The following is a 20,650-nucleotide window of genomic DNA, read 5'->3' as shown; positions in this document are numbered from 1 at the left end:
AAGAGGGTTCTGAGTCAAAACATTTTGATGTCCACTAAAAGCCCTACGTATACCAAATATTAAATCTAGTTTGGCAGCTTGTGCCCCATCACATAGAAATGCACTTCATGAAGTATTCACAGAAAAATCTGTGTGTGTGTGGATTGAAAAAGGAGACTAGCTGGGAGAGTATTGGATACGAGCTCTATTCTGTGGGGAGGTCAGCATCGTCCTCTTAGGGATTTCCAGGAGCTGGGTGAGTATGTGTTCCTGGAACAGGCGTGGCTGTCAGAGGCTATAGCACCAGTCAGATAAACCACACTGTGGTGAATGCATTATCCATGTAAAACTGTGATAGCGTGAGAACTGTGATATCCAGCTGCTCTATAAATAATGCATTCTAATGTATATTACGGCCAGGTTCACATGTGGTGTAGCCTGGAAAGTAGGTTTAATTATATATATCTGAAAAGCACATAAAGTCCATCTACCCAGGTGTGACTCAATACCTTAGTTACTTCAACCCTTAAGACATATAGAGTGATAAATGTAAGTACAAAGTGCAAAGTCCATTACTGCTGATATACAACAAGCAGTCAGAACAGCATCAGTGTGCCATGGCATGGATTCTTGCTCAGTAGATCAAATACCATTCTTACAATTGATGGTGGTAAAAGGTACTCTCTTGCATGCCAGTCCACTTTTTCCTACATGTTTAAGTGTAGACTGAAGATAATCTGGTGACTGAGAAAAGTAAATGCTTTACATAATTTTCAAAGAATTTAGTGTGTCATCATCCTGGAATTGACCACTCTCATATGTTTCTTCATAGGAATAATGCTCAGTCAGAAAAATGCAGTGTTAAATGCAGTGACATTTCCTGCTATTTCAGCCAAGGAGAGATCAATGTTTGCATCTGTGAAAGTGACTACTGTTTTATTTATATCTAATAATAGCTTTGGTTATTGATCTACATCAGACACTTAATTAGGTCCTTCAACAAATCACATTGCAACAGTACAGGGCTTGAAATCATGCAGGTATAGGTGGAATGATGATAAGAGTGGTGAGGAAAGCCTTGCGCAATAAAAGTACCTGCCCAACTACAGTGGAGCAGCACACTGCTCTGTGTTGTGCGCTAACCACGCCTGAAGTCCCCTAAAAGACACTACATTTTTAACTAGCAAAATTACAAAAGTAAAATTATTCCATTTCCAACTTAAAACAGTCGTCGCAGTCTTTCACTGGATCTGAGCAAAGATTTGTTTATTACACCTTTACTCTCACAAGCCACAATGTAGCATCTAAAAGGCTATTTAATTCAACGAGAAAATAGCAGCTTTTTGGTCCATCAGTAAGCTTTGGGCGTACCACATTTACTAGTCACTGACTACTTCGCAAGGAAAACAATCTCTTGAAACTATTTAAACTCGGTTTAAAAAAAAAATTTGACCGTGTAAATGTTTTTCAAAAATGTTCTGTAACTGGCAACTCTCTGTGCTAATGAAACATAAAAATCAAGCATTATAGACACTCTCTCTTGCTGCGTTGATGTCAGGAGACCTTGCCCTTGTCATGTACAAAACCTTCAATTTCCATTAACACCTGAAATGGCAATGGATGTGTAATAGCCTTTATATTAATGGATGTATAAACACAAACACACACACACACTGCAGAAATTACATTTTAGCTTTAGGTCATATCGTCAACGCTATCTATAATGTCCTATTATAAAGTAGGATCATTATAAACCAAACATGATTATTAAATCCAATTCTAGACATTTTTTCTAATTTCAAGTTGGAAATAGTTCTGTTTTGTAGGATTTTTTTCATCATTATAAGCATTTTCTTTCAGGAAAAAAGGACATTTAATCGGGCAAAAAAAAAAAAACACACATTCACCCTTTTTTAAAGCCTAGCATGATAATAAATTGCATCAGATTTAAATTCTAGTAATTAAAAAAGGGTATAAGTGCTTCACGGGTCTTTGAAGCCTAAAGCATATCAGAATGGTGTCATAAGCAAGCTGGTATGGCTTAGTACATAAACACGATTCTCAGATCTTACAATGTACAAAATGTTGTGTATAGAGACTTCATTTTGTATAAATTACTTCTGTAAAGTAAAATTGATTTTATAAAGCTGCAAAATTCAGCCAAGACTAAAATGCTAAATCCTGGCTTAATTGCAAACTGTACCAAAATGGTGACCTTTCTATTGCCCATCATTTGCTCTCACATTGGTCATACTTTTCGCGCAGAAAGAGGATTAACAGCAAATTTATGCTCTGACTGCAGCCTTAAAGTGAGAAGATGAATGTTCTTAATCATAGATGAGTGATTACTTTGTCAGTAAAAGCTCCATGGAGGCGTTATATAGACATCAGTTGGAGAACTTACCAGGAAGGCAATGATGCTCCTCTGAGTGCTTTCCCACTGGAAGCAGCTTTTAATGTACTGCAGCGTATACAAAATGGCCATGCTGATCCTCCTCACACGGTAAATGTTGCGTGCTAACAGCTAATGGGTGACAAATCAGTAGTTAGTAAAATGCCTGGTGTGAAATAATGTTCACAATAAGTGAGTTGCATAGAGGCTTTTACAAAGGACACATCGACGGTGATAAATATTAATCCATCAAGTCCACTGTTGATGGGAACTTTGTAAGACCATACTGTACTGGGACATAAAAATCTAGTGGTGATCAGTATACCAACTTTTTTATTGAACTTTGGGTTGTCCTCCTCAAGCTTAGTTTCTTTAGGATGAAAAGTTCGAAAGGCAGCTCTGACCTTTGACAAAAAGAATTTGAAAGACTATTAGACTTATGTTATTCCAACTAGTTTTAAAATTAATTGGTGAAGTTAACGACAGTGGTATATTACAGTAAAGTTCAGTCTTCATTGTGATGTGAAATTAATCAGACAAAATATCCAAAATATTCTTTTTAAATAATCTGTCTGATCACAATGTACTTGGTTAGGACAGTGTCTTAAACATTGAACTGTGAAAAAAAGAAAAAAATTGTAATCTTACTGGGTTGTAGAAAACATTCAGCTCCATTGTTATGCTTCCTTTTGACACGTCTGCCAAATTGTCCTTTTTCAAAAGACTGGTTATTTGTTGTCCATTAGAAACCTTCAAGATTAATGATGTGTATGTTAATTTTGTCATGAACATACAGTACTGTATGTTTTACGTGGTTATTTACTTTCCAGAACGATATTCCGTAACCATAACAATTTACAGGTTAAATCCAAAATATAGTATAAGAAGAAATAAATATAGGGTGAATTCACTTGTTCTGAACTTACAGCAAGCAACGGAATTGCAACTTTCCCCAAAAAGTCAGGCGCTTTATCTCCATCTTCACCAAAAACAGTCAGCATTAGCACATCATGAATGTCCTTAATTGGACTGTGCATAGAAAGAAAAAGCTCAGAATGCTTCACACCAAATGACACTCTGCAAGAGGTCCAAATCAAAATCTTTATGATAATCTTCAAAATAATAAAGGGCTAGTGTAAATGGATGTTCTCACAGTGTAAAAGCTGTTCTCCATTCTGGATTGAGGGTCTTATAGATGGTTTGAGTCTGCAGCTTGCTGTTCCCAAGTTCCAGTACACAAAATGGGTCACTCTTACCTGAATAGGTGAAAACAAATCATTGCAGTTATACTGTATGATGGGGACATGTGGGAGCACTGATTAGGTTTTCAACATACAAGTACCATTCAGATCTGTAGATGGAAGGTCTGTAGCCCGTAAAACCTTGACCTGGAGATAGCCAACATCTTTTATATTATCCAGCGTGTTCTTCAGGCTCTGTGCACGAGACAATAACAAGTATGGTTTGGTTTTGGTTAACCAACAACTATTTAGTCTTTTTTTATTGAGAGCATTAAAAAAAGAAGGAGCAGACACTTACATAGTTCTTCAGGATGGTTTCATAGGTGTATGGATTGTCTAAAGATGTGGAGCCCAGGTCAGAGATGGAGACTCCAGAACAGGGGTTCAGTGTGACCAGAAACACCAACCGACCTTTGCCTGCAATCACATTGTATGTTTGTGTTGTATTGGCTGGCAGCTGCGAGAGGTCAAGTTCAATCCTGCACATGAGAGCAGCTGCTGTTAGCAATCAATAATGAACCTTTTTTCAACAAAATTAAAAACATTAATTACTAAACATATTACAAAATTATTTGAATCCATATATATGTGTCTTAAGCAAGTGTATTATTTTTGAACAGTTTTTTGAACTGTAGAGCTCATGTGTTTTGAACTCACACTCCCCAGCATTCCTCACACTTTCTGCCCTTCTTGCAGCAGACATCAACTAGCAGCACGTCTGGCTGGCCATCTTCGAAACGATTGAATTCAAACCTTTCTCTCCACTGTGGATTGGTCTTAATGCATAGATTCTGAACCAAAGGAAAAAAAAAAAAGAGTCATTGTACTATGCAGGTTTGAGGTAATGTCACTACTGACTCATACCATTTTATTCTTTTATTTTAACTCAGAGTATTGATGGAAGAGGAGAAGGCATAAAATTATCATTTTGAAGAACACAATTCTTTTTCTTTCCTGGGATTCCACGTCCTGACACCAACCGATTAAAATCATCTTTGCTCAACAAACAAGCAAGCCCAAACACAGCTGAAGCTGTTAAAAAAAATGAGAACAAGAAGACAAGCTCAGGGTGGATTCATCAGGGGGGAGGCCAACACACTAAGGTGGAGCTAGATGAGCAATGCATGCTGGGAACACAAATGAGCCTGGAGAAAAGCAGCAGTACCAGCATTAGGAGGGCTGCAGTGACAGCCACAACCAAAACAATAAGTCAAACAGTTAATCCTGGGGGAATGGATCCAAAGATCTATGAATAAAGGACATATAGAGTAAAATGTGCTGCAAGTCCAAGTGTTTAAATGACAGAGAATATTTAGAAGAAACCTCACCTTACTTCGGAATCTCTGCTCGGCTAGTTTGAAGCGGACGAAAATATCACCTTGTCCACCTTCGGGCATGTCCTGCCCCTCTACAAGCACCACAGTGTATACTCCACTCCACACTTGGCTTTTCTGCATGGCAGCTGCTCGATGCTGACCCTGGAACCATCCATGTATTAAAAAAAAGAGATAGAAAGCAGGACTTGCATCACATTTGCATACTGCAACTGTTTGATTGTTTCAAACAGGAATCTCTGTAGAAAAAGTGTAGCAGGAAGCAAAAATATAATAGTGATTAGAATTAAATTAATAATAAGAAATGTGGATTAAAGCAAAATAAACATGCCTAACATATCTAATGTGTGATGAGAATGGCTGCATTTGTAGCAAATGGCCAAGTCTTCCATATCGATATGCACATCGAGTCACATTACAAGCGGTGCAGATGGAAAGCATTGTGGTGAATAGATGGCTTGCAGCTTGATCGCCGTGTGCTTTAAAAATACAACACATACAAAAGGCTGGCCACGTTCGCCAGAAATCACACAGCGGAGCAGTCAGAGCAGCAAAGCTGGTCTGGGACAGAGCTCAGCCTATTCCCCATTAACACTACTGCTTTAACTCTCAATTTGATGGTCATGTCTCCATAAACAAGGCTCTTTAAAAAGCGATAAAGGGGGAGGGCAGAGGGTTTGGGAGAATGCTCCTCTGAGCCAAGTCATCCCAAGTGTTTATTTTGGACCAGCAGTGTGATCAGCATGGCCAATAAAACAATTCCACTTAACAGTAAGTGGGCCCTAAAGAGAGGCTATTCCTGGTGCTAAAAGGGTCAGGGGGATTGACTCCATATGGTTGGAGGGCACGGGGACGAGGGAGCCTGGCCCATTTGGCTTTCTATCCATCCACAGCTGGGATATTACATCTTAACATCTGGGTTATAGCTCACCACGACTGGGAATGGGCCACACCATCCCACACTGGCAGAGTGCCTTAAAAAATGGACAGACACAAATACACTTTCACACACACACACCCACACACACATATACATACATAGTGGAGCTCAAACAACCCTGTTAAAGGGAAGCAGCACCACATGCTGTGTGTTAGTGTAGTTGCCAGTCTCCATCTCAGAGGCGGTGTGTGTGTCAACGTGACTGTGATGGCGGTTGGGTGAGTGAGGAGAAGAGCAGATGAGAGGACCATCTTCCGCCTCTCCTAAATAGGTGTCAAATAGAGCTGGGCCTCAGCTGTGGCAGCATAGACATGTGATTCAGAAGAACCATCGGTGTAAAACCCACTGAGAAACAGTCATCTTAACAAATAAAAATTAAACCCAGTCAAACCCTATTTAAGCCTTGGTTCAGTGCAAAACTAAGATGTTGATCCTCTTATTCCTCTTTGCACTTACCTAAGGTAAGTAATATAACAAATGCAGTTTGCATAGACATGAAGTGCTGTCAACGCCTCGGATACATGCAGTCTTAAAAATGTCTAAAACAAGTCACTGTCCAGGAGCCTTGAAGTGTATATTTAAAGTGACCTTTTGCTCTGTTAAACAAATAAAAACTATTGTAGTTTGTCTTAAAGCTTAATTATAGTTTCTGTCCCATTGAGACTAATCAAAACACAAAAAACACAACGTGCCATGGTCGGATCCCTGCAACATATCATTCTGTCCAGCTGCAGGTTCCCAGTACTAGTGTGTGAAATCAATGTTTATCACCATAAAAGCACAATTTATGAAAATGTAAGGTGAGATTGGCAAAACCACATTTATTATACAATGACTTACTGCCATCCAGTGGCCAATATGAGAACAACCGCACATATTATAAATTACTAAAAAAGAACTGTTTAGAATGATGTGTATTCCAAACAGACGTAAGAAACAGAACAGTGATATTTTCTCAGATTTTGGGACTAAGAAAAATAAAAGAATATGTGAAGACACATTACAACAGATACATTAAAAAATAACATGAAGTTTTGTATATGAATTAAAGAAGAAATTCTATTCTACCTTATTGAAGCTTCCTTTCCTCTTAAGTTGCCATTTCTGAAATATAAGCAAAAACATGTTTGTCAGTAAATCTGTTGCTACACAAGACCACACGCTTGTTGTGCTTGACATCTGTTGTGTTGTGTTTTCAGGACATACATTTCGTTTGGTGGGCCCCTCACAGATGGACACACAGGCGTCTAAAATTATTACTCCCATGTCCTCTTCCAGACTGCCAGGGTCTTTCAAACGCAAGATTATCTCAGATGTTCTGAAAGAAACACCATCTTTATGGGTTAAAGGTTATTAGGTCTAGTTATTCTAAGACTGCTACAGTTTATCATGCCTGATGATGAGCAATGAGAAAACATGCAAATAAATGTGTCATACTTGTCTATCTCCAAGTTACTGAGATTGATGGCGCTTAAACCCATAAAATCCCGAGATCTTAGATCCCGGTCATACACCTGCAGAAAAAAATCCATTAATTCGAAAAAGGTTTTGAGAAATTTATAAAGCGACAGGAAGCAATATTGGTAGTATGGTAGTGTAGTGTGGCTTGCGAGGATCAGGGTATCTTGTCCACACCTTAGCATAGACCTTCTGGTCCAGGTCTCTGATGAGGATGGAGAAACACTCATTCCATACAGGATTCAGGTTCTTGTACACAACCTTGCTTTTGTAGACTGTCTTGGCATCGATTTTGAATTTGACATATGGGTCACTGGTACCTGTTGAAATAGACAACTTGTTATTTCAGAGAGAGAGAGAGAGAGAGAGAGAGAGAGAGAGAGAGAGAAAGAGCTCAAGTACAGACAGTTTATTATTAAGGAGGTTCTGGGGTATAAAATATGTCTTATATTAAGCAATAAAAGAAGAACATTCTGTGATCTTGTATGCATATAAAACTCCATCTACTGTACCCAACCTGAAAACCACACACGAATAAACCCTACCTCTTATACATGCACACTAGATACACCAGTCCTGTCATTGTTTGGGAGACTTGTCAAAGTGTGGGGGAAACGGACCCCACAACTCTTAATTGGTTAATTATACAACCGAACAAAAACTCTCAGCAGCGAGAATCTACCAGCATATTAAAACCCCTGAAATTAGGTGCAACCAGTGTTAATCTCCAAACCCTGTTAGGCAACTCCATACTGCTCAAGTTGGACAAAGAAAAGCAGATGGACAGACCGTCTTTGTCTATGATATGGCATGCAGCTTGAAGTAAAAAGAAGAAGACAAGGGAATGGGAAAAAAAACAACAAAAAACAACATGAGGAGAAAGAAAGAAGCCCGTGGCTTCGTTTGTATGGACAGATAAAGGGGGTGCTTGAGAAAAAGCGGCGGGTAGCCTGGAATCACATGACAAAAGGCCCTGTGGGGACGGGCTGTCAGGCCTGTCAGCGTGCCACCTATCCAAATGAACAGCTCCAGGAGGCAGCCTGACAGGAGGAGCTGCGGCGGGACTGAAAAACAGTGACGGGAGAAATTAACGGGCACAGAATAAGGGAGGGAAGGTGCATGTGGGGGGTTTGTGGGCTTGTCGGGACGCTTTTTAGAAGACATAGAGGCGGTGTGTGTTTGGTGTCAGCCGTCCGTGGGCTGGGCGTTAATTGTTAAGCAAATAGAGGCAATGTGGGGGAAATGGAGGGGTTTATCACATCACATTATGCCACTCTGTCAGAGAAAGTGAGGATTCAACTAGTGAGGAGACAGTGAAAGCCCAAGGTCTAAATGGGGTACATCACAACTGCAATTTTGATGAGGGTTGTCAGGTGCAATATGCAAAGTCCAGCATGGTTTAACTGAGGTATTTTCTACTCTTTAGATAAAGTTTGAAAAGTAAATAGGCATGTAATTGGGCTACTCTAGTATTCTAAAACCATGACAAACATTTTAAAAGTCATTATAACCTGTTAGCTGTCCACTTGTGTCATAGAAGGAATGTCATAAAACAGAATGTCATAAAAGGTCAAAAAGTGCTAGTCGCGGTGCTAGCCAGAGTTTACCTTACTACACCCCCTGCAATCCCATCTCATGCCAAGAACAGTTTTAAACAAGTGTAACTTTTCACTTCACTGCATTGTGCTTTATTTAACAAGTTTATTTTTATGTTTATGTTCCTCATATAAAATCCGCTACATTAAAACACCCTATAATATTAAGTTTAAAAGAAAAGATAGTTTAAAAGAAGTTTCTGGCTCAGCAATGCTATTTCATGGTATGACCAGCAGATGGTGATGAATTTTAATTACTTTCAAAACTAAAATGTTTCTTTTAGGAAAAGAAAAATATATAGAGATGTATAATTAAAAAATAGAAAATAAACTTTCTCTTTAGAAGGTTGGTGTTCCACAGGGTTCAGTTTTAGGCCTACTTTTTTTGTCTTCACACGCTTCCTCTGGGCAACATAATTCTTAAGCATGAATTACTTTTCACTGTTATGCTGATGAAACAGTTACATGTCTCAGCAAAAATGAATGAGAAAAAACAGCTTAATAAAGTTGTTGATTAACTTCCTTCTGCTTAATCCTGACAAGACAGAAGTTTAAAAAAAAAAAAGAAATTAGGACCACATGCAGCTAGAAGCCAGCTGTTTGATCACACCATACTTTGGATGGCCTTTCTGTTATATCTAGTGCAACAGTAAAAGACCTTGGTGTAATTATTGATTCCAGTATTTAAATTGAAGCTGTGTGATGACTGGGGACGGTTCCACTTTACCATAAAGACAGTCCTTGGCTGATACAGACTCCATATTAACTTGAAGACATCAACTGTCATATCCGTTATCACCCAAATGAGAATGGGTTCTTTATTGAGTCTGGTTCCTTTTGAGGTTTCTACCTATTGGGATCTCAGGGAATTTTTCCTTGCCACTGTCTCCCTCAGTTTCACATTTCGTCCAAATTCCGAAAAATTTTCTTTTGATTGTGTAAAGCTGCTTTACACAATGACAATTGTTAAACGGCTATACAAATCAAATTATATTGAATTGGATTGAAATATAATAGACTGTCTTTATATTCTTATAATTCAAGGTCTCTATTTTGAAAGATGTATTCTTCATTTATAACAGACAATTGTTCATTTTGGAAATAGCGAGAGTCAAGCTATTGCCAGATTGAACTGGCCATGAGAAATATGGTGGGTATATTGCAATTATGAGGAAATAATGAGAGGATGATAGTAATTAACAGCCTCTGGGCATACACCTGTGACACTCATCAGGAGAATTAGGTGCCCAATCAGCTTGGCAAAGCCTACCACATATCCTGGCACTGGATCTGAAAAAATGTTTCTGGGCATCAAAGAGAATTGCACTTGTTCCATTTGTGCCTAAGATTGAAGTAAACATATATCAAACCCAAGTCTGTTAGGAAGATTCATCTGTGTCTATGATTAGTGGCAAAACAATGCAGAACTCGGAAACCATGCTGCCAGTCATTCCTTACATAACTGTTAGACCTGGCTAATCTCACATCCTCTCTAGAACTAGTTTTTCCATTTAGTCAATGCATTTACATACCTTTTTCTTTAAAGGAAAGTCTTTAGACTACATTTTTGTATTACACATCAACATAGCAAATATCCTATGATTTGTTTGCCAGGTCAAAACAGACTGTCCATCAGATTTAAGTCTGTCTTAACAAGATAATATTAGGGAGAGGCCTGAAGTTAGAGACTTATTCTGGTCAGACTACATGCCTTACTGTTGTTTCAAGACACCACTGCTAGCAGCTTGTAGGCAATCTATTCATTAAAAAGGCATGCAATCATATTTAGTGAATAGATACAGCCAGGAAAAATAATCAAGTGTGGATAACTGCAAGAGTGATTTACAGGCGAAAAGAATGGTGTCATCTATTTTTATCTGCAACAGTGTCACGTTTTTAAACTAAAAACGCACAGATATAGTTTATATGGAAAATCCATAACAAAATTTAAAAATAGCCTGAGCTTCAAAATATGTCAACCATTTCCTTTCTTTATATCTTTTTTTATATACAAGGTTTATTTTGATATTAGTTTACTTAACTATGTTATAACAGGTCTGCGCTGTCTGCTACAGTACAAAGTATACAAATGTTGTCACAGTGATTTACCGTGAGTGCAGAGCATTTTTCCACATTTAACATAATCTCCACACTGGCCTGAAATTTTGGTATCCCACTATAAGTTATATAAATTCATAAATAGCCTGTAGGATGAATATTTTCCATATGTGATCTGGAGAAACAATAATCCACATACTGTGCTTTAAATATCACTCAAAACACTGTTGTCAGTCAATACCTAGATTAAGAATGTTGCTCGGCAAGATACCTTTCATACTGTTTATGGCTCATAAATTCTGTACTAAATGTACTAAAATGCATTAAAAAATGAAAAAAATTCATTTTGATTTGTCTAAAATGTAAAGAAAAAAAAACCATTCTAAAATTAAATGATGAACATCAAATAACCCAAAAGTACATTGTACCCAGAAAGAAATTTCACAATGATGACCTAAATAACTCAATTTAATAATTTATACTATATTATAATTTACTATATTACTTAATTTAAAGAATCAAAGTAATGAAACTGGCCTAGACAAATGAATTGGTACCCCTATAAAAGTAAAATTAGAAAAAAATACTGAAAATAAGAAAAAAAATTGACCATAGTTAAGCTAAAGTATGCGCTGAAATTAGCCGTACAGGTGTCTACAATCTTGCAATCAATTTGTCAGCCTATTTACAGTAAATGGTGAAACATAGTCACTCTGCTGTTTAGTATCATGGTGTGTACCACACTGAACATGGACCAGAGAAAGCAGATGAGAAAGTTGTCTGAGGAGAGAAAATTATTGATGAGCATGGTAATGGTAAGAGCTTTAAGATCTTATTAGAATCTAAATAATATAAGAATCTTAATATTCCTGTGACTACAGTTGCAAATATTAAGAAGATTAGAGTCCATGGGACTGTAGCCAACCTCCCTGGATGTAGACGCAAGAGGAACATTGATTTCAAAGTGAACAGAAGGAAAATATCAATTGTAACCAAAGAGATCCAAAGTGAAGTCCAAGGTCAAGGTACATCATTGTCAGATTGCACCATCCTTAACCATTCAAGCAAAAGAGGACTTACTGTAATTGAAGACGACACTGGAGGACTCCAGTGTTCAAAGCAAATCACAAAAAAACAGAAATGGGATTAGCCAAAATGCATCTTGACAAGCCACAATACATCTGGGAAAATGCAGCTTTTGCCAAGTCACATCTGCTGTATATTCACAAATACAAAAATAAATCACTAAACCTACAATAAAACATGTTCTTTGACTGCTTTTATATATCTAGCACAGGGTGTCTTGAATTTAAGCAGCATACAGTACAATGGAATCTCAAGACTATTAAGGTTTTCAAGAAAGAAACATACTGCCTAATGTCAGAAAGCTTGGTCTCAGTAATAGGTAGGTTCAACAGGATAATGATCCAAGACACACAGCTAAAACACCAAAGGATGGCTATAAACAAAATGTTGGGCTATTCTAAAGTGGCCTTTTATGAGTCTAAGTCTGGAGTCCCTTCAAACCTGAGACAGCTGGAGCAATTTGCTATTGATAAGTAGCCCAAACTACCTGTTGACAGATGCAAAAGTCTCATTAACAGTTTCATATGTATGAGTTTCATGTTAGATATAACAGAAGACGGCAGAAAAAATATTAAAGATAAAGTGTACACTGAATACTTAGGAAGCAATAGCTTTTATGGGCATAATGCAGTGCACAGCCCTGAAGATCAGTCAATGACCATCAGAGCTGATGATGACATGCTTACCAGAGCGGTCTTTGATGGCCAGGTTCCTTCCCTCCTTTAAGTTGATGGTGAGGAGATAATGGAGCTTCTGACCTGCTGCAGTAGCCTGGGGTTCACTACTCACTCCGGAGCTCTGTGTATCATGCACAGCACAAATATTCTCTATATTTGTACTTATTTATACTCTAGAGATTTGCAACTTTAAACGAGGGTTATCTGAGATGTCATGCAAACTGCCCACTGATCATTCCTATTCTTTTTTTTCCCACACAACCTCCAGCAACTTCACACTGTTCAACATATCACCATCCTAGTATCACACTCCTACTTAAGAAGATCACCTTCAACCCCACCTATGTTGCTAAGTACAGACATGTTTTCCTGCCTCACAAAACTTTAAAATATGCTTTTCTCACACAGATCTTTTTCTGTCTTTTACTGTGTATACTGTATGTGAGAATAAATAGCCAGGCATTATACAAGAGCTGATAGTACATTCTTTTAAAAACAAAAAACAACTAATCTTTTTTAAATCTAAAACCCCACCACAAAAAGTACATATTTTTAATAATGCATATATACAGAAATACATTTCTTACATCTGTTCCTGGATGAAAAACAATAATGTGAAACAGAATCTTGACCTACTAGCTAAAAATATCCAACTCAACACACTGCTAAAAGTCACCTTGTTAATATAGAAAGTGCAACTTTCATAATCATGCTGCATCAAGCTCAATTTCCTATACATTTCCTTACATTTTGTGATGAATATAAATAAAGTATTTTTATATATGCTATAGCTACAATAAGCTCCCTACTTGTTGGTCTTTCTTTATATTTTCCAAAGCAATCACTTCTTTTTACTTCCAATCATCACCCAATTTACTTCTTACTGTAAAAAAAATATATTTAAAAAATATATGTACACAGTGAATGATGTACGATGAATCCAATGTATTCTGAGTATTTATGTTTAAACTAGATTTTTTATTATGTGACTTGGTATTGACAGTGCATTTGACTGGAAGCAGAACTTCTTGCTCTAGCAGTAGCTTTCCCTTTTTAACAGATCTATGTTTTATTCTTTGTTCAATATGCAAATAAATGTATAATTCTAATGCTGTAACAACTCTTGACACCTGAGTGATGGTGAGATGCACTCCTAGGCGCAAGGGGGCAGGGGAATTCACCCTGGACAGGATGCACCTTTTTAAAGTTCGAGTTAAACTTTATAGAAGAATCTGCTATTATAAATAATGTATGTACTTTTAAGTACAAATATAATTATGATTTAATGTAGCTACCTGTAGTCGAACAGAAGGGGTACTGATACAACCAAATAAAACAACTGAAAATTACTCACTTTCATTTCTCTTCCTGAGAAACTGGTGTCATAGTCATTGGTCTCATTCGAACCCTGCAAGAAAGATTTGCTGGTTATAAATATGAAACAAGCAAAAGTCAAACTCTTAAAAAAAGGATAAATCAAGCCAACTGACTTCATTCTTGTCCTCGGCTGATCCGATAATAAACATCTCTGTGGATCTTGGTGTAATAGGCTCTGACCCTGCAAGGTCATGGTCAGGAGGCCAGAAGCAATATGAGCGGTCCTCAGATGGTGTACTACAAGCTGACTCACTGTCCTCTATGTACCATGTGGTGTTTCTTTCCTTTTCCTCCATCCGTTTATCTGTTTTATCCTTTGTGCCTGATACATTGATAAATGCTGGCCTCTCTGATGCAGAACATATGATGGTAGGTGGTGTGTTTGAAAGTACCAAATTGTCTGTAACCTTGGCTGAGGTTGGTGTGTATGTTGCTGTAATTTGGTCCGGAGGCTTGGCTGATGATGTATTTGTGGTAATAGTTTGATCCAAAGATGTTTCTGTAGTTGCATCTGGGACAGTGATACTATCGGTTAGGCTGGCAGTTTCACATTTTGCTTCACCAGGACCAAGTGAATGACCTGGCCCAACAAATGAGTCTGGAAATGAAGACTGAATAGTAGGGTCTAAAAGGGAAGGACTGGACCTATCACTTAACAAGTCTGGTACGGAGATGCTCCTTCTGTATTTCAGGGGAGTCTTTTTGTGTTTTTTCCCAGCCTTGACATTGAACAATTGCCTGGTTTTATCTCCAAGTTTGGATAGGACTTTATTCTTTTTGGGGTCCATTTTGAAGCTGAGATTGTCTGATGGATGATAAAAAAGGCCAAATTAGTTTAGTTTCAAACAGCTAAATATACATTCCCCTACAAAAGTATTTTTTGTGAAAGTGGAGGGTTTTAGACTGACCAGGGCAATCACTAGACGTTAATCAAACTGAGCATTTGTTTTACCTCCTGAAGAAGAGACTGAAAGAAGAAATCTCCACAACAAAGAACAAATGTAAGCAGCTGCAGAACAAAGCACCATGAAAGAAGAATGCAACACTTTGGTTAGGTTGGAGGGTCACAGGCTTGATGCAGTTGCTGTAAGCAAGGGATACGCAACCAAATATTAAGTACTCTTCACTTTCATTTACTTTAAGCTATCTGTTCCAATACTTGCATTCCCCTAAAATTGTTTGTTTTGTCACCAAATCTGTCATGTTCTAATTTGCCTAACACTTAAAAATTTAAATACCAGTAAATAAAATTCTCATTTATCATCATCAACCCAGTTTTTAGTGTTCAGTATATAGCAAAACAATAATTTGTAAATGGCTTTACATGCAGATGTAGCACCTGAACTGGTTTTGTAAAAGTTTTAAAAACACATATAGCATCTAAAATATTTTGCTTTTTTGAGAATGCACGTTGACGACAGTAAAAAATCCCCAACAAGTTAAGTGTGATAGTATCAGAAACAGGAACTTAGCCGTCACTTCTAAACACATAGCCTCTGTGTGAGGAAATATTTTTTAACAGTCATAACCACTGCTAGAACAAAACACCCTTGTAATTTAAAACGCACTTACAAGCATTTTTAAGAATATTTGTGTTTCCTTGGTACTGACAATTGAATCAAATATCTCTAACACCAATAATTATTTCATGTTTCATGAATTGTTTCTTTACATTAGGCAGACAAATTTAACTAATTTAATGGTACAATAAACATAAATTCAAATTCAACAGAAAGACAGTTTCAGCTGACCCGGACATGCTGTAATAGCATGCTGGATGCTGGCATGCAGAGGGCACCTAAACTACATTTTATTTTTATATTACTAATCTTATAGAATGTTTGCTTTAGATTACATTCCCCTGTTAAAAGTAGATCATTTAATCTATAGATACCATCAGTGGAAAATCATCCTGAAAACTAATTGCTTAGGTTAAGTATGTGCTTTACAAAAAAAAAAAAAAAAAAAAAAAAACATTTATATAAAAATATTAACATTTTGTATATAGTGGGTAAGTGGGTTATAGTTTTGTTTTTTTGGACAATGTAATAACAAGTGATAATAAGTACAATGTAAAAAAACTTGTACCAAAACTTGTTTTTTACGCTACTTCTTACATTGTATAAAACATTATTTTCACCATTGCAACATTATGAGTAAGAAGACAATAAACATTATAGTCTAAGCGACTTAAAATGATATTGTCCCAATATGATTAAACATTGTCAAGACATTCATATGGCATTTATTATTTATTCTATTATATTATCAGATTTGCTATCTGGAGCTCTAGAGAATGTAATACAGTTTATAACTAAAAATGTCCTCTTTTCTTCTCTCAAAAAGGTGAGATATGAGCCGACTGACATGCAAACCTGATTTTCACAGGTGCTCTGAACTCTCCAGATGTTTCTTCTATCTTATGCACTCTTTTCTGTCATGATAAATTAAGAATGTTTTGGGTTATTTAGTGTAAAATAAAATCCTTCAGTTTATGTGACCTACTTAGTGTATAATTACCTAACAATAGACAAGTTTATATTTATGACTGGTTCAATATGCTTATTGGAAATAACAATAAAAAAAAGAATTGTCGGGCCTCCAAATAGTGCAGTGTTAAAGCACTCGCCCTATCATCCGGAGATCGCTGGTTCGATTCCCGTTTGATGCTGTAACCTCTCGCAGCCGGAGGTCTGGAGAGAGCTGATTGGCAGAGCTCTCTCAGAGGGGAGGGATGAGATGTACTTAATGCTCCCACATTAATCACAGCCAATTAGAGGCGTCTGTGAGCTCGCGCAAGCAGAAGAAGCGGATAGCGCTGTCCTCCGAGTGTGTTACGCCGCCCCTAATGGTGCGTGAGCGAGCAGTTCAAACAGATGCGGTCGACTGCCGTCACGTGGTTCGGAGGAAACACGTGATGGTCTTCGGCCCTCCCGACTAAGTGGTAGTAGCCTTAATGTGGGAGCCCCCTAGTGACGGGGAGGAATGGTCACAACTAAATTAGGGAGAAAATCGAGGAAAAAAAAACAAAAATATATATAATTAAAAAAAAGGTAAATTGTCAGCTTAAAAATAATGTTAATTGTAATAATTATAAAATTACTAAATACTATTGCTTTTTTTTTCCTGAACCAAGCTTCTTCTCTGTCCTGCACTCTCCTGCCTCAAAAGAGAAAATGGTATCCATGTTAGCATTAGATTACTAAAACTGTGCTCTGTTTGGTTCTTACAGTATACAATTCTTTTTGTAAACATAATACAAAATAATTGTAATAACAGTTTTTTTTATTATGAATACATTTTTATGAACATTTAATCATTATTTTCTGAACTGTAGCATATTTATACACAACAGCCAGGCTGCTATGAAATATGGATGTTATCACAGGTCAGACCATGATAGCACCACAGTGTTTAGATGCTTGTAATAGTTTTGGGCAAAAAAGGCAACAAAGCTAATGTGTAATTTTTAAAGGTACAGACAAAGCGTATTTGTTTAAGTCTTGTGACGTGGAAAAAGTGACAGCTCATGAAAATAAACCTAAAAACCTCAGGTCACAATTCGAATAGCCTACAGAGTTGCTGGTCATGTGATCGCACAGTTACATGGCAACACAAAAACTTTAGAATGGCTCAGATTACATGAGTAGGTTTTAAACAACACAAGCACGCACACTCCTCTTGCAATCTACACTGTCTAAGAGAGAGGATGCGGAAACTGGGCATTTTTAGGGTGCAAAACATAATTAGATGTCTGTTTGTAGCAATCATTAATAATACACTATGGTCTGCATTATGCAGAAAAAACAGTGTTGTGGTTTATTATCATGCCTATAGTGTATCACTTTACCCCTATTGCATGTCCAACTGTATATCCAGACTGTTCTAGTCTAACTACAGACCATGGAGGCCAGTGATGACTATTGCTTTTATTCCTTTTTTTTTTTAGCGTGGTAGGACCGCCAGTCAACTTTCACACGCGCTTTTACAAACTACAGGCAATTTGCGGACGCCAATTAGCCTAATCTGCATGTCTTTGAACTGCGGAAGGAAAGCCACCAAGCATGAAGAACACATTCCATGCACACTCCATGCACACAGACCCTAAGGTGGAATCGGTATATTCTATAGGTACAGAAAACTGTAAATCCCAAAGTAGCTTCCCTATTCTGAGAAATGATGATTATGATAGAGTTGTATATTAAGAGGCTTTCTGGAAACACAGGCCTGTAAAATCAGTGCTGTTTACTTAAATATGCAGTGGAGGCAAAATACTTCCACACTGGTTATTATGTATATGACATTTCCTAAGTCCACTTATTCCACCCATTCCCGATAACATTTACATACCACAGCTCTCATACAGAATGTACTGTAAATGTGAAAGCTTTTGGCAGAATGTCATAGAATATAGGTTATGCCAGAGACATACAGTAGTACATGAGCCAGTCCTCAGATGCTAATGAGTGCGTGAAATGGTTCATCATGTCATATTTCTGAGGTTTTCTGTTTCTTTTGCAGACACACAGTATATATATATATATATATATATATATATATATATATATATATATATATATATGTAGGTAAACCACCACACACATGGAAAAAGAAAACTTGTATAAATAATTCAATACTCAATTTATTTATTTGTTACATATTGATGATAAATAATGTTATTATTTATATATTATATATGATAATATTGTGATAATAATATTATATTTTACAATTATATATATATATATATATATATATATATATATATATATATATATACTATTTATCTTTTCCTAAAGCGTGTATACATTTATTTGGCTGACTCTGTATATACACTGTGTATATATGGGGTGTTTGTGAGAGATAAGTTATATGTTTCTCAGTAAAAAATATATATATTATTTTTTAAAAACATTACATATGTGTAGACTTACTGTAAGTTATATATGTATCTCAGTAAAAAGGTATAATTAGACAGAGCCGACCAAATTTAAGTACTGTATATACCTATATTTTTCAGATGTGTCTAAATACACCTATTATATAAATATCTAATATCTAATATATATATAAACCTGCACCTTGTTTGTTCGTGGAAAAGAACGTGTCACTGAGAAATCCAGTCTAGAAGTTAAAGAGCAGTAATGTACAGAGAGCCGGCGGGTTGGCTAAAGTGGCCAGCAGTCACACGACAGGTTTGAAGCTCTTGCTGGGAAAAAAAAAAAAGCCCAGATAACTTTGCCTGGTCACCTGGACAGCAGGTAACTGACAACAGGTAAACACGCTTTCACACCTCAGCCATATGAAAATAAGACAAAGCAACGACAAGGTCTTACCTTTAGGTTGTTTTAAACCGAATGCACACGGGCGTTTCCGTGATTAACTCATAAACACTCCGAACCTCTGAAGTTGTCGGTCTCATTTGACCGGTTTGTTGGGTCACAGGTGGGCGGAGCCGAAAGCGTCCTCGCGCTGGCTTTTGGTTTGAGCGCGTTCACGCCAGGTTTGTCCTGAAAAATCCAGTCTGATCAGCTATTAAAACACACAAGAGCTACTCAAGCTGGAAACACTTGCTGAATTTCTTTTACTAACGCAACACTATTAAGCTGCTTTAAATAAAATAATAGTAAGGCGATTAAAAAAATAATAATAGTAAGGATGCAGTTAGAAAGGTAATTTGGGAGTGGAAAAATACTTCACTGTACCAGCTAGTAGAGATCGTCTGTGTTTGGACAGCGGTTTTAATCTATTATAAGTTGTAAAAGTTATAACAAATTAAACATTTTTCAGGTTTTTTTTTTTTTTTTTTTTTGGTAAAATAAATAAATAAAACACTGGTAGCAATAATTAGTTATATTATTATGCGTTGATGTCATTGATGGCTTCGTTGGTAGGATTTTTGTCTCCCTCTGCTGGGCGCATTGTGTAAAAGCAAGTAACCTCAGCAGCGCAAATCTGACCGTAATAAGAAGTAAAACATCTCGGGTACCTTGATATTAAATTTCATTATTTCATTATTTTTCTCTGTAGACTGCCTTACTGACATGTACATGTACATATATAGATATGTTAGGTGAATTTTAATGATAATTTTAAAAATAAGTATTTTATTTAACTTAAATGAAGGGAAATAGTCATTATTTGGTATTAAACATTGCGGTGCGTATGTGAGAAAAAAGAACAGGAATCTGAAATACTCCAGGCTTCAGCTGTCTGGTTTCGTTGTTTCTGGTAGCTTTAACTTCCTGTTCTTGCCTGACAGGAATGGAAGCTACAGTAATGTGGTTTTCAGCTGTTCATGTCACAGCTCATCCACTGCAAGGTTTCTTGTGAGTTGTGAGATGCTTTTCTGCTCAGCATGGTTGTAAAGCGTGCTTTCTGGAGTTTCTGTACTCTTCCTGCCAGCTCACACCAGTCTGTACGGTGTGTCATTCTCCTCTGGCGCTCCACAGAGCTGTTGTCCACTCATTTCATTTTTTTCCTGTGTTAACTCTAGAGACGTTTTCTGTTTTT

General features: G+C 37.0%; 1 protein-coding gene across 4 annotated transcripts in view; it reads right to left on the bottom strand.

Moving 5' to 3' along the window:
- Positions 1 to 19,555, bottom strand: part of mctp2a (multiple C2 domains, transmembrane 2a) — a 42,549-nt gene extending 22,994 nt beyond the window's left edge. The window contains exons 1-18 of one of the 4 annotated variants that reach the window (XM_053501034.1): positions 19,474 to 19,489; positions 19,219 to 19,346; positions 14,251 to 14,942; positions 14,115 to 14,168; positions 12,770 to 12,881; positions 7,522 to 7,664; positions 7,324 to 7,400; positions 7,093 to 7,204; positions 6,955 to 6,990; positions 4,941 to 5,090; positions 4,270 to 4,403; positions 3,911 to 4,091; positions 3,714 to 3,807; positions 3,525 to 3,627; positions 3,298 to 3,400; positions 3,020 to 3,121; positions 2,701 to 2,775; positions 2,384 to 2,503 (exon numbers count right to left, since the gene is read on the bottom strand). In XM_053501034.1, coding sequence (XP_053357009.1) covers positions 2,384 to 2,503; positions 2,701 to 2,775; positions 3,020 to 3,121; positions 3,298 to 3,400; positions 3,525 to 3,627; positions 3,714 to 3,807; positions 3,911 to 4,091; positions 4,270 to 4,403; positions 4,941 to 5,090; positions 6,955 to 6,990; positions 7,093 to 7,204; positions 7,324 to 7,400; positions 7,522 to 7,664; positions 12,770 to 12,881; positions 14,115 to 14,168; positions 14,251 to 14,925 — 2,271 coding nt within the window. In that variant the 5' untranslated portion in view covers positions 14,926 to 14,942; positions 19,219 to 19,346; positions 19,474 to 19,489. Of the gene's footprint in view, positions 1 to 2,383; positions 2,504 to 2,700; positions 2,776 to 3,019; positions 3,122 to 3,297; positions 3,401 to 3,524; positions 3,628 to 3,713; positions 3,808 to 3,910; positions 4,092 to 4,269; positions 4,404 to 4,940; positions 5,091 to 6,954; positions 6,991 to 7,092; positions 7,205 to 7,323; positions 7,401 to 7,521; positions 7,665 to 12,769; positions 12,882 to 14,114; positions 14,169 to 14,250; positions 14,943 to 15,045; positions 15,222 to 16,813; positions 16,872 to 19,218; positions 19,347 to 19,473 lie in introns of those variants that run through there. The other 3 variants (XM_053501033.1, XM_053501030.1, XM_053501031.1) reach the window with 3 other exon arrangements.
- Positions 19,556 to 20,650: the final 1,095 nt, after the last annotated feature.

This window comes from Clarias gariepinus, chromosome 7 (assembly GCF_024256425.1).
Source record: "Clarias gariepinus isolate MV-2021 ecotype Netherlands chromosome 7, CGAR_prim_01v2, whole genome shotgun sequence".
Lineage (NCBI taxonomy): Eukaryota > Metazoa > Chordata > Actinopteri > Siluriformes > Clariidae > Clarias > Clarias gariepinus.
The sequence above is the reverse complement of the archived record's forward strand: the minus strand, read 5'-3'. Positions and strand labels throughout refer to the sequence as shown.